General features: G+C 39.3%; 1 protein-coding gene across 1 annotated transcript; it reads right to left on the bottom strand.

Annotated features, from left to right (window-relative positions):
• Positions 1-1616: 1616 nt before the first annotated feature.
• COPS8 (COP9 signalosome subunit 8) lies at positions 1617-13565 on the bottom strand. Its single transcript, XM_082484141.1, has 8 exons — positions 13444-13565; positions 10451-10521; positions 8890-8938; positions 7261-7393; positions 6164-6271; positions 5637-5699; positions 4433-4474; positions 1617-3071 (listed from the first exon to the last, which is right to left on the bottom strand). Exons 1-8 carry the CDS (start codon positions 13519-13521, stop codon positions 2992-2994), a joined length of 624 nt encoding a protein of 207 aa, XP_082340267.1. The 5' UTR covers positions 13522-13565; the 3' UTR covers positions 1617-2991.
• Between the last annotated feature and the right edge of the window lie 221 nt (positions 13566-13786).

Below are 13786 nucleotides of genomic sequence, written 5' to 3' on the forward strand. Positions count from 1 at the left end.
AAATTAACACCAATAAAGCAACTTGCCCCATTTGCTTTTCCCAGACATGAAGCACAGCATTCCATTTGGCCGCAATACCCCTACTGATCCAACATTTCACAGAATCACAGAATGGTCAGGGTTGGAAAGGACCTCTGGAGATCATCTAGTCCAACCCCCAAACACCTCTAGCTCCTTTATCAAGTCTTAAACTCAGCCTGCTTCCTCACCTGCCCACTGAAAACCTAAAAAAAACAAGCTGAGTGTCTAGACAGGGGAATCAGGCAGTGTTTTCATTAGTAAAAAGGAGAAATACTAAAAATACATAGAAGAATATTTGAAGAAGTGTGGTTTGGTTTTGTAGGCAGCTTAAAATCCAACTTTTTCTATAAAGAATCAACAAATGTGGATTAAGTGCTCTACTTCATATACAACAGATTTTTCCAAAACTACACAAACTAGTAGACTAAAGGAAAGGACTGGCTAAGGGTAAGTAGCAGGTAGTCAGTTTTGACAGTGGAGGAGGCCACCATAAATTATTGTAATACCTGTTATGTTCAACATTGATAAAGTTCTTTGTGTTAGCAAGGCAACAATGCCAAGATGATAAAGTTATTCAAGAAGTCAAAAGGAAACCTGATTACAAAGACCAGAAGAGTCTCACAATACTGAAATTTCACCTTCTGTTTCACTGCCCATTTGTTATCCATGCATGCACTGCACTAACCAGACGGGAAAAGCCTGAATAAGGACATGCAATGATGCACACCAACCTAGTTATCACTGCTGATGAGAGATACTCAAGTCACTGTCATTATTACACTGAGAACAGCATAGTGCTCAAGAGATGTTACAACAGAGCCAATCTTAGAAAGGCTCAGGAACAAATAGAAAGTATTCTGCTGTTCTTATGAGCCATGCTATGTCCATTACAGGACCAGTAAGAGTGGCAATAAAGGGCAATGAAGGCAATAAACCATGAAAAAGGGCAATAATGATGAAAAAGACCTGAAATATCTTGGTTTCCAAAGAAGTACAAACAAAAAAGCATGGCTGGGAGCACAGTACTCAAGGCAAGTTGAGTTAATGCCATACTCAAAGCTAAAAGCCAACTTAAATTTTACAGCAGACTGGAGATTTCAAAATTATGAACTTGTTAGAACGGGACAGAGAAGAGTCAAACTTATTTAACATAGATTTGATACTAGATTTGAGACAGACACAGATTACCAGTGTCCACATTGCTCCTCTCCTATTACCATTTATTAAGTGCAAGTGGTTAGTAATCCTTTAATCATGTCTAATTTTCATTGCTGCAAGCAGAGTTGCACTTGTGTGCTACGAACAACTGCACAGTTGCACAATATGTACACAGAAGGGGAAATTTTCACTTAGCTCTTCAAGTACTTTATACCTCTGATTATTTTAAAAGACATTTGAAGGGTATCAGTGTTGTTTTAATACAAAATCATACAATTGCTGCACACAAAGCTGTTCAAAAACACCTGTCTAGGCATAATGTATTGCACTAATCTTTAACTAGCTCTATCCAAATTAGACCAATAAGAATTCATTAAAAAAAACTAGCCAAACAAGAAAAACTGTACTCTAAGTTAAAAAAAATCAAGTAGACAAGGTCAGTGTAAACATGTTCTTTAATATCACTGAAGATAAATTTAGAAATCCAGGTCTTCGGTGGGTTTCAAATAAATAATAATTTTGAGTAAGTGTTTACATATAAAGGGAGCTCTCAAAGCAGCAGTGCACAGTTTATAATTCCTCCCTGCTAACACATCCCCAACAGGAGAATGTACAGTAGGTAGTGCACACTGGAAAAAACAATCACAACATACGGCACACGTGCCATCTTCAACAAAACCACTGAATATGATGTTGAAAAGGGGGGGAAGCAAATGAAGGCACACACTGCCCTTTAAAGCACCACTGTTTTCCCATAGCCTTTTTACCAGCATAACACAAATAAGAAACCTGGGAATACAAGTCATCTTTCTGCTTCTAAAATCCACTCTCAGCTCACTAACACAGCAGTGCTCTGATACAGAAAACGTATTCCTCAAATTGACATTGCAGCATAACATATCATCCCCATCCCAATTGGTCTCTACTCAGGGACACCTATGCTAATTTTTAAATTCCTCTCCAATAACTGCAGAGCGAATCCAGAAAGCTTAAAGACAGGTAAAGAGTTGTTTCTTGTAGATTCTGGCCCAGTGTACTGGAAAGAACCAAGACATGACAGGCCTCAAGAAAGGGTATGTTTACCCAGAAAAATATCTGGCATTGTATGTCACTCAAAACCTTCCAAAAGTAAAAATTCTTCCTCAAAGTGAAGATTTGCCTCTTAAGTGACTCCAGTTCTTCTGCTGTAAAAATATGCCTGATGTGAAATTTCTCACATCAGAACAAGATTTAACAATCCAGAAAGACCAACAAGAAAAAAAACAATTATAAATATGCCACAACTTTACTTGCAAAACAGTTACTATAAATTGTTTTCTTTAAATTACTGTTTCAAAACATTCTCTCTGCAGATATAGGTAGGGCAGTCTTCCACTCTGCACTTTAGTTCAACATGCTATGGATCTGTGATAAGCCCTGCACAGTACTCGCCACAGAAGCACATAACCTACTAGCATAAATTCCTCAGGCCAGTTAACCTGCTTCATTACTCATTTTTTTTCTTCCTCTTTTCTAATATACCTGAAAAAAGTTCTGCCTCTCTCTGCTATGAGTGAATAAAAAAAAAAAACTTACTATGTAATACTGCTGTGTACCTACTGAATAAATATTACAGGAGTTAAAGGATTGTTTCAGTTGCTAGCTTGGCTTTGGCAAAACACGAATTGGGATAACGTACACTGTATACCTCAAAAACATTTGAGTAGGGGATGCTGCAATATTTAACAGATAACAAAATAAAATAAATCTTAGATTTCTAAAACTGTCAGTACACAGGATTCCCAAGTTGTTCTAAATACAGGAGCAGGGTAATCAATTTTCAAGGAAAGCCACATAGTCAGTCAATCTGGCCAACTGCTGTTCATTTGGAATTGGTGGAACCGGAGCAGGTTCTACAAAGGTAAAACAAATGCATCATTAGTGAAATCAAGAAAAAAAAAAATCATCCACAATACCATCCACCACAACAGTAAGGAAAAACTTAAATGCATGACTGTTGAACAGTCTTATGGGGGCATATCCTAACTGTATCCCCAACCTATGCAGCTTTAGCTGACAATACTTTTCTGTTATCTGCAACATTAAGTAGTCCGAGAGTTAACAGCAGAGATGGCTGTAACAAGTTCCAGTTATCAGCAGCGTCCACCTTTTTTTAACACATACTGGAGTCTGAATAATGAAGACTGACAGTACTTCCACTTGACAAAAATGTTCCTGGAGCTCTGCAGTTGCTCCTTTCCTTACAAGTTGCCATCCTGAAGATACCAAATAAATCTACCAGGTTATCCGATAATAAAAGACAGCAAAGTACTGCATGCATTGTAGAAGAATGCAGTGCACATGCAGATCCTTACAAAAATGTCAGCTAACTTGAGATTACAGTTTAACAATAGGTTGGAAGACAAGTGACTAATGCCAGGGAGTTAAGTTAGGAATTAAAAATCAGAAATAAATAGCAGGAAAATCAGTGTTTACTCTCCCTGAAAAGTTAACAGACTAGCATTCAGAATATAGTTAAAGACATACTGCTTAGGGCTGGAAGTATGTGATAGAAGGGGCTGACAATCAAAAATGTTTTCAAAAAGCAAGACCCCAGCTCTTGAAACTGGCTTGGAATTAAACCTTTAAATTTAAAGACACTTTTGGCAACTGTGTTAGACACAGCAAGCCACCAATTCAGATCTGCTGTCACTACCTTGTGAACAATAGAGCCAACAGTGTTTTGAGAACCAGCATGACATATTACACCTCAATCTATAGCTAAGCTCTGAGGAAAACCAGATGATTGCTTGTTCCTACAGGGGAGACTTCAGAAGTCCCACATCACACAAAAGCAACAAAACCTACTCAGAGTTGCTTTGTGAAGAAATTGTCTGTAAATCAGAAGTTTTCACCAAAATACTTTTTGGTTTACAGGGGCTGCCTACCCCTGCTTTGGAATCTGCTCCCTTCTTCAGCTACAGAAGTAGAAATCTCAGGCACTCCTTAAAATGTGAGCAGAAGAGAAGACAGAGGGAGAAACGTGTTTACATAGCAGCTGATTGGGGTTTGGTTGGGGTTTGTGTTTTGGGGGGGGGGGGTTGTGGGTTTTTTGGGGGGTATTTTTGGTTTTTTTTTTTTTTTTTGAGGGGGGAATGATGACATTCATTTGTCTAGGACCCAATTCCTATTTTGTGGTGCTGATGAAACTGTGTTTATATTAATCATACAAGTTTCAAATATATGAAGTAGATTACATATAAACAGGAAGTACCTGATGAAGGAATAAATCTGTTAAAGGAAGCTTCCAGCACACCTGAAGAAAAACACAATACAAGTTAGCCCAGTGGACCAATTTTAAACAGTTCTATACATCAAGCCAAAACTGGATAAAAAGGTAATTTAAATTAAGCCTGTTTATTTACTTGTTTTACTTCATAGATTAAAAGCAGAATACCCAAGGCTTTGCTGATTAGACATGCAGCTTCAAAACAGATTACATCCTGCTGCCTCTTTCTTTTGCCTCTAGAATAGCTCTTGCACTCACTTTTGGAAAAAAGCACATGTAATTAACCCTCAGTACTTGTAAGCACCACATATTTTGCAACCAGCTCATGAAAAGCTCAGGACTCTGGATGGTTCTGTACCCCTGAAGGATCAATTTCAACACCTTGCCTGGCATGTTTGTTATAATATTCTGGGCTCTGAACACCTAAAAAGTCTGCCCATACAAACAGTGTATGTTTTTAGCCTAATAGATGCTGCCCTTTTAGATATGCTGTGATTTGGCTCCTTCCAGAGCAGCACTGTGCAGTTTAACAGCAGTCATTTCATCTGTCTTCACAGCTTAACATTTATTTTTGCCTCAGCCAGCCACAGATACTGCTTTAGCAAGAAAAACAACAAAAAAAATCAACACCAACGCGCAAGTATTTCTGCAGGTTGAACTTTGCAGGAACAGATATTCTGTTATCAACACCATGACAGTGAAGAAAAGACCCAGCAGAATAAATTTTAAAGCACAAAGGATATTATACCAACAACTGGAGTTCCTCAGAACACAAAGATCCACTAGATCCCTGCCCAAAGAAGTTCTACTTCTGAAAAAATCTCAGGTTCAAAATGGTATATTTTTACTCATCTTTATTAGATTAAGGCATGTCATTTGAGGTCATCCAACTTATGTTCCACTGACTCAGAGCCAGCAGCAGAGCAGGAACAGGAGAAATCATAGCATATCCTGCCTGCTCTTGTTTAAAAAAAAGTTAATTTGAGGATGTAGTTTAATCCAAACTACTTATAGCCCCAAATCAAACCCATCGCTTTGTGCTTCCTATATTTTATAAACATTCCATGTTTTACAGTGGCAACCTGCCACCCCCAAAAATATCTAAAAGAATATTGTGCAAAATTTTCATTAAAAACTCACACCTAAGTACTAGAAAACGCTAAACTAATGAAATAACAGCTCCACCTACCTGGCTTTTTAGGCATTACCATACGAGTTGAAAAGTCCGCTTGCCAGCCCTGTTCTAATACACCTGAAAAGACATTTTTACATTTGTAAGAACAAGTATCTTACATGATTGCTAGAAATGCAAAATAAAGATTCACATTAAGAACAGTAGAAAGGCATTGCAGTACATTGCCTATACACCACAACTCAGACGCATTTCTTGTATGCATTTATACACTTAGCTCAACAAATAAGCTCATGAAAGTAATAATAGCAAACAAAATAGGTTAAACCACTACCTTCAGTCTTCCCTCATTGTGGCATTGCTTTAACACTTCTACATATAGAAAGGGACAATAACCAATGGTAATTAGTGGCAAATAATAAAATCAAACACTTATCCAGGGCCAAGACATTTATCTCTATTCACTGCCTCCTCACTTCTCTTTATAATAGTCTCAGAATTTGTATACATGTGTATTTATCATCACTTACAGCTCTCTGATCTCAATCATCTGTAGAAAAACTATTAGAATAAATGCAAAGTACCTTTCACAGCTTCTTCTACAGGAAGCCCAACAAAGGCTGCAAAATCATCTGCAACTATTGAGGTATATGCTTGAGAAACCAGTCCAAATGCTCGTCTCCTAGTTGCATCTAAGAAGATATAAACACTGTAAGCAGACAGTAGACTAATCTCCATAGCTAGGAAACCTGAGAAAATTTTTCCAATTCTAACACATTTGGAAAATCACTACCACCCTTAAAGCTAGCACTTTAGAAATTCCCTCCCCCTTCCCACAATTTACTCAAGTACCACAGTCAGCAGCCAGAAACCACGGCTTGCTCTATGCAAGGACAAAACCTCTCCAAGATCGCATTTAACTTCCAAATCCAGTTTGCAGCATCTTGGGTACTACCATCAGTATGTAAACCAGTTCAGGGAACTCTGCTTCTGATAGCATTCTCCATTTGCAATAAACTTGTGTGTCAAGTAGTTCAGAATCAGAAACAAAAATCATGGAAAAAAAACCAATTAGTCAAACTATTCGTGCCTTTTTAACCACATCTGCTCTGATACCAAGGTGTCTGCAAATCAGTTGTTTCTAAAGCTGCAGAGAATTTGTTACTGCAAAATACTTTGGAAGGCTTTTTAGCAGCCTGTACTGCCCTCTAGTAGTAAGACTTTGCATGTTACTGTTGCAGTCCATAACTAAAACATTTGTCTAAAGCCACATTTAAAAGAAAAACCTTTTCATAAGTGTCACAAGGTTCTGAAATGCCAAGCCAAGTTCCCTAGATCACTGGTTAAAAGTCTGATAAAACTGGATAACTAATGGTCTATTTTGCTATTACAGAACAAAACATACAGTGTATGAAATTCCAATATGAAAGAATATACAATGATACACAATCTTAAAAACAATTTAGTTTGTTTCTACAAGTTTTCATAATGAGCCCTTTATTTACACCTGACACCTAAAATCCTTTAAGTAAAACCTACAAAAAGTTGGCAACAATCTTCCTGACTACTTCTGATTTTTTCATAATAAGTAGTCATTTGTCTACTTGTCTATTTGTGTTTGACCACAAATAATTTAAGGCAACTTATATTTCCACACCACCTACAGGAGTCCAATTTGTACCTCTAAGTGCTTCCATGATTGGTTGAATAGTCTCAGACCATTGATGCGCACTGATTGTTGTATAGATTCCTGGAAAGTCTCTCTGCCAGATTCTTTGTCCTACTGACCAAACTGCAACAAGTTCAGCATTTGCCTGTTGTGACAAAAAAACCCAACAGTTAATCCAGAATGATGTATTCTCTACAGTGACCGCTCTGTATAAACCCATTTCCACTCCCCTCCTTTCCCATTGCATAAGTGTATCACAATACCTGTAAAGACAAACAGACAAGCATTGGAAAGTTTTGTTCTAGCAGGTATCACTGCTGTAAGCTCCCCGATCCATCCTCAGCCAAAACTTTATCACCCATATATGCAAAGTCTGCTCACGTGTCAGTTATACCAATCCAGACAGATATACCAGCTAAAACTATCATGGAGGATAGTCTGCACACAGACTACTGGCTGCAGTTGCAAAAGGACAGGCACAGCTTATTTTCCACTTAAGAGAAATGCTTGTCTCTTCACTAGAGGCTTTATACAGTGCAGAGGCTGTCTGCACAGTGAAGGCACTTTTCAACTAGAAATTTTGTCTTGCAATCTTGACAATAGGTCACACTTAATATGGGGCCATCCTCACTACAACTGCTCTCCCACAACTGGTTTTAATGGCTACTTCTACTGCATAACACATTGTAATTGGGTCAACTGAACTCCAGAACAGCCTGTCAGAACAGCAACCAAACACCAAACTGGGTAATAAAGTAATATTTTCAATTGTAAGGAGAACCAATTTATTTCTGAAGACTCATACTAATTATTACTTGACTCAATTAGAAGATTTATCAACACATACACGTAAGAAAATACTATGCTTTGAAGTGTAACCTTCTCAAAATGTCATGCAATAAGTTTCCTGCACCAAGAACAATGCTTCACATGAAAGGCAAGTTACACCAAAAAAAGCCAGATTATTCATGGAGTATTGCTGTGCAACAAATGGAGCAAGCTTCAGAGAAAGTCCAAGTAAAATTTGGTCCAGATGACTGTTGACTCAACTGATGTAATTACTTTTTCTTGAAAGAAAGAAAATTATTTCAGAACCACCTGGCAGTTCTGATCTTGACCACAAGGTTTCTTAGTACAAGACTACAGAACACTTGTTTCCTTGTAAAATATGTGATCTCAAAGTAAAAAAACTAACAGTAGTCTGGAAGCTTTTTGGTATATTTACCTAAAACCTCAAAATGCTGCTTTGACCCAAATACAGTGCAAAACAAACTGCCTTCAGAAAGTTAATCGCTTTGAAGGTGCATGTTATTTGAAGTCACTTTTCACTGCTGAGGTATTCTGCACTCTCATGTGGAATGCAGCCCTATACCAGAATTGGATCCATTTATTTCCACCAGCGGACTACCCTTTATCATAGGCTTTCTACTAAAAAGTCTACAGATTTACTGAATCATATAACACCAGATTATTTGGAAAAGAAAAGAGGTAGCAAACAAGTAATTAAAAGATCTTAAAGACCAACATGCCATCTGCTAGGGCAAGTAGTTCACAGCACAGAACCCTTGGGGGGAAAAGTTATGATTTGCAAGTTTGTATCTAACTGGTTAAGTATCAAATGGCATTTTACAAAATACTTACAGATTTGATAGCAGGAGGGATTCTTTTCCAAAGATATCGTGCATTGTTCCTAAAAAAATTAAGTTAAAAATACTTCTCAGTAACCAAATGTTTGCCACAAGACACCAAAAGGTTTGTTCAGATGTTATAATTAACAATTTCAGTGCTTTAAAATAGTCCTTCTATGTCTACTGAAGTAGAAAAACAAAGTTACTCTCAAGTAGACAACATGACTGCCATAATAAAACAAAATAATTCATTAACTCTCTCATTTAACACCAGTTTAGAAGAAGTTTTTTGATTTATCTACCCTAGGCAGCACTTCACAAAAGTTAGTTTTGCCGATTTATTTTTGGAATAGCTGCATCTTTGATGAATGCATGTACAGATAACTTAAAGAGTGTCAGTATTCATTTAGACCAGTGGTCTCCAAACTTTGATCATGTGCTTCCAGCAGAAAAACATTTTTGAGCATGCACCCCCAGTATATGCATATGTATTTACAAATTATACACATGTATGACTGTATTAATATATTATGTACATTATAAAGCATACAAATACAGAAGTTAAAAAGGATGAAAGAAACACCATTTAGAGATATTTTTATTTTACTTATAAACAGTACAAAAATACTTCCTTCATGTGCCCACACCCCACTTTGCATACTAAAGATTTAGACTGTTTTGTGCATGTTCTTCCCAGCCTTCTCTCATACATTCTGGAGATTTGGACATACTGAAACATTTAGTCATTGATCTTTAGAGCACAGAAGTCTAAAACAGAAGTGGTTACAATTTCTCAGAAAGATTTAAAATGCAAAATAGAGAAAAAGGCTCCTTGCTTTTCACGAAAGCGCAATTCTAAAACTCTAAGTTCATTCAAACCAAGGTTATCTGCATTAAACCTAGTACTCAGTATCAGCATTCAGGGAATTTGCCCTGAAAGAATATACATCTACAATGCAACAAACCACTCAAATCTTTGAATCCCCACACCAATGCTTACTTTGTTTTGATAATCAAACCAAGCAGTGTCATTTTTCTGCCTGAATAAATAATCAGCAATTTCTCAATAAAATCCTAAACATAGTGAACCAAGTCCACACAGGGATATGGTAATAATCCACCAGACTTAATTCAAAGGATTACTGCCTCATGGAGATCCAAGCCAACAGTAACCCTCATTTTTAACATGGACATTTTAGAGTTATCCTGATGTAATTCAAACACAAGGAGCAGCATGTAATCTTACTCAAAACAAAGGCAGCCTTGAAAATCAAAACACTGAAGTGTTCAACACTTTCCAAAGGAGCCAATTTCACTGTTTGAGGAACTTTCTTCCTAGAGCCAATTTGCTTCCCTACAGTTGAAAAGGGTGGGAAAGAGCAAAGAATAATAATTTTCCTGACAGAGCAAGGGGTGAAAGAAACCTTAATTCAGTGAATTATTTTTAAAACACAGCACTGCCTACATGCATTTTGTTAGTCACACAACCAATTACTGATATCTTGGCAACTACAGCTCAAGCTAATAGCAGCAAATTCAGTATCTAAAGTTAAGGATTAATACAAGCTACTTACATGTCATTATGCAACAAGTATAAAGCTAGAAGTTGGCCATAAACAAGCGGTGTTGCAATTCCTCCAGGGGCCTAAAAAGGAAGTACAAATAATTCGGTTACATATTTTAACAGCAAGATATCTTACAAAATCTATCAGGTAGACAAGTTTAATGAGATCCGAATATTTCAAGACAGATTACATTTTTCACACCACATAATTGGTCTGGATCAATTGTCAGAATCCCAATGTTATATTAATACAGTTGCATCTTATGATGAAGAGTTAACTTGCTCATCACAGAAGTTTTACTCAAAATAGTTTGTTTTGCTGCATGAATAAAGTAAGGTTTCATCTTTCATTACTGCAATGTTCTAGCATGAAAGTGGTAGCCTTCTTGCTTTACAGTTCCTCACAAACAACTGGTTTTAGGCACTCAGGATTTCATCTATCTTGAGCTGAACTTCAGTTCAATTCAGAGCACTGCACTAGAGTAAAATTTCTTTGCTCACTTGAGCTGCCCTTTTTAAAAATCCAAAGTAGACTTCGACACTTGCCATATTTCAGCTGACCTCCCAAAGCATACAAGTAAAAAAAAGAATTATGATAAAGTTATAAAATTTTGAAAGTCCATAATCATTTAAAAGCTGAAAAGATTTCCAATAAGGTTTTAGAAATTTATCAAATGATAGTACAGCAAGCACTCTCAGGAAGCCAATTATGCAGCTATTTGATCTAATTACATGTGTGATTTATAGGCAAATCTAAGCCAAAAGCAGGTGATTAGCTGTGTCATCAAGCAGATATCATTATCCCAGCTATTCTTACACCGTTTCCAGTGCTCATTTCCTACCTACAGATACAACAGTTTCTGCAATTGTTCCTTGGATTATGCCCAGTAAAACAAAGCTAGGTCAATTAATACCTCCTGTTTGAGCTGTACAAGTTCACCTTTGGTGTTTCCCTGTACTAAGTAAAAGAAAAATCATTATTTTATCTGACAGAAGACTAGTGGAATGCTAATTACCACCAAAACAACTAGATGTACAATCTACAGCCTCACTGAAGGAAGCTCCATGGTTGCACCTAGCCTACAAAAAAAAAAATAAAATCAGCCTACATATCAACTCATGACCTGAAATGTAAAGGCTGCCAGCAGACATCAGTGTGCCTACAAGAATCTCGATATGGATGCAGACACACACAGCAAATAACTTACTGGCTTTGTCAAAGCATTTAGGAACAGTTTGCCAGGAGTGCACCTGTTGACATTGATTCTAGGAGACTCTGCTGACAGACACAGCAGAAACCTTGAGCAGAGCACAGTAAGTTCAGTGGCTTTATAACAGCCCCTAGGGACCCGCTGAGGTCCAACACCACACACTCTGCAGCAGGGAAGTGAAGAGGATATGTTAAACATCTTCAGATGGCCACAGAAACAAAGCCCAAAGCCTGCTGGGCTCCATCCCTGTCACTCAGAACTCAGCCTGACACAACCCTCCCACCACTCCGCAGAAGCCAAAGAGACAGCCAAAGCCATCACAAGTCAGTTCAAACGAAGTCTCAACCACTATTTTGAAGCTTGTTCATCTGAATGGGAAAAAAGGGAACTCCATTTACAGAAATACAGTGTATAAAAACAAACATTCCCTTATGATAAGCCATTCAATGACTGTTAACACATGCTGTGGTCACTATCTCATAACCCTAAGCATCCCTCTACCCACACTTGCCTAATACACACTTTAGCAGTAAGTGCTGTACACAAGCATTCCTCTAAAGGACAGGAATACACCTTCAAAGGGAGTACTAAACTGCTCCCAGCAGGAAAGGCTGGCCACACTCCTCTCTCCCACATGGTACAAGGATACTCTTCTGCTCCTCTATGCTCACATGTCCATCATTTGAGGCAGCAGGTACCTCATTTCCACCACAGCAACCTCCCTACAGCTCCATAACCCTCTTCTACAGAATTCAGGGCATACCAAGAAGCTGCAGCACGATGATGGGGACATGAAAGGCACCCGGGGTCAGCAAAGATATAGTGCACAGAAATATCAACTGAAGCTTGATTACGCAAACCCATAAATAGGGACTCTTTCCATTTAAAGATTATATTTACCACTGCAAAGCTGTACGGTTTGTCAACACCAAAGTTCTCCTGTGGCAAGTGATTACACACTGGGAAGAGCTCTCTCCCTTCAATTGCTAGGGTAGCAAGATCTAAAAAACAGAATCACTAAAGAGTGCATGAAAAATCAAAGTTCTGCCTCATTTCAAATGGTTATGGTGGGATGTGTGAGCTTCACATTTAGAAAAGCACTGGAAATTCTGCAAGATGAGAAAGGCTCTATGGATAGCACTCAGGAAGAGCTTTTAGCATTAACATGGTGCTACCTGGATTTACCACAGGCTGGAGCCTGGCACACTAACAGTGCATGCAGTCAAGACTTAAAGCAATAGACTTTAAAACAGCACAGAGGAAGCTTCCAGCTCCCATAACACCTGTATCACTGACTAAGAGTAATACAGTGCCCCACTCCCCTTTTCAATACTTTCTTTTTCTCAACCATGAGACACATGGAGACATGCGAACCTCTCTTTCCCTCTCACATCCCCTTCCAAAAAGACCTTACCGTTATACTACAATGCACTTGTTTATTTGTCTGCAGCTTCAAAAGTGTCTGAAAAGCTTTTTGGCAGGCTTTTGCACAAGCGGCAAGTTTAAATACTGAACGCTCCCCAACCTCACAAACCCACACAGAGGCACACAGCCACGAATATCTTCCTTCCTTATAGGACCAGATTAGACTCTCAAAGCAGCACTTTCAGGCAACAGTCTCTGACCCACACCGCATCCCGCGGAGGCTGGAAACGCTTGTGCCCAAACCCACCAGCGCTGCGGAGCGGCATCGAGCCCCGAGGCCACACCGGAGCACACGGGGCCTCAGCCAGGCCCCCGGCACCCCCGGGCCCGGGCCCGCCCCCGCAGCGCGCCCCCCGCCCCGCGGTACCTCAAGCTCCTGGGTCTCGCACTGCTCCAGGAGTTTCTTGAAGCTGAAGGAGTTCTCTGCCATCACCGCCACGGGCATCTTCCCCTCACAGCGCCCTGCTGCCGCCAGCCAGAACCGCCTCCTACCAGGAGGCGGCCGCGCCTTGTCGTCACTTCCGTTCCGAGCAGTACGAACTTCCGCCCGCCGCCTAAGAGCGGAAGGCCGCTCTAGCCCCGCTTTTTCTATGCTCTGGAGGACTGCGGGGCGGGGACCCAGCGCGGCCCGACCAGGAGGGGCGTGGCAGGGTCGGGGGCGTGGCCAGGGCCAGGGGCGGGGGCGGGGTGGCGAACGCGTCGCTCCGGGG

The sequence above is a fragment of the Vanellus vanellus genome (genome assembly GCF_965231255.1).
Source record: "Vanellus vanellus genome assembly, chromosome: 5".
NCBI lineage: Eukaryota > Metazoa > Chordata > Aves > Charadriiformes > Charadriidae > Vanellus > Vanellus vanellus.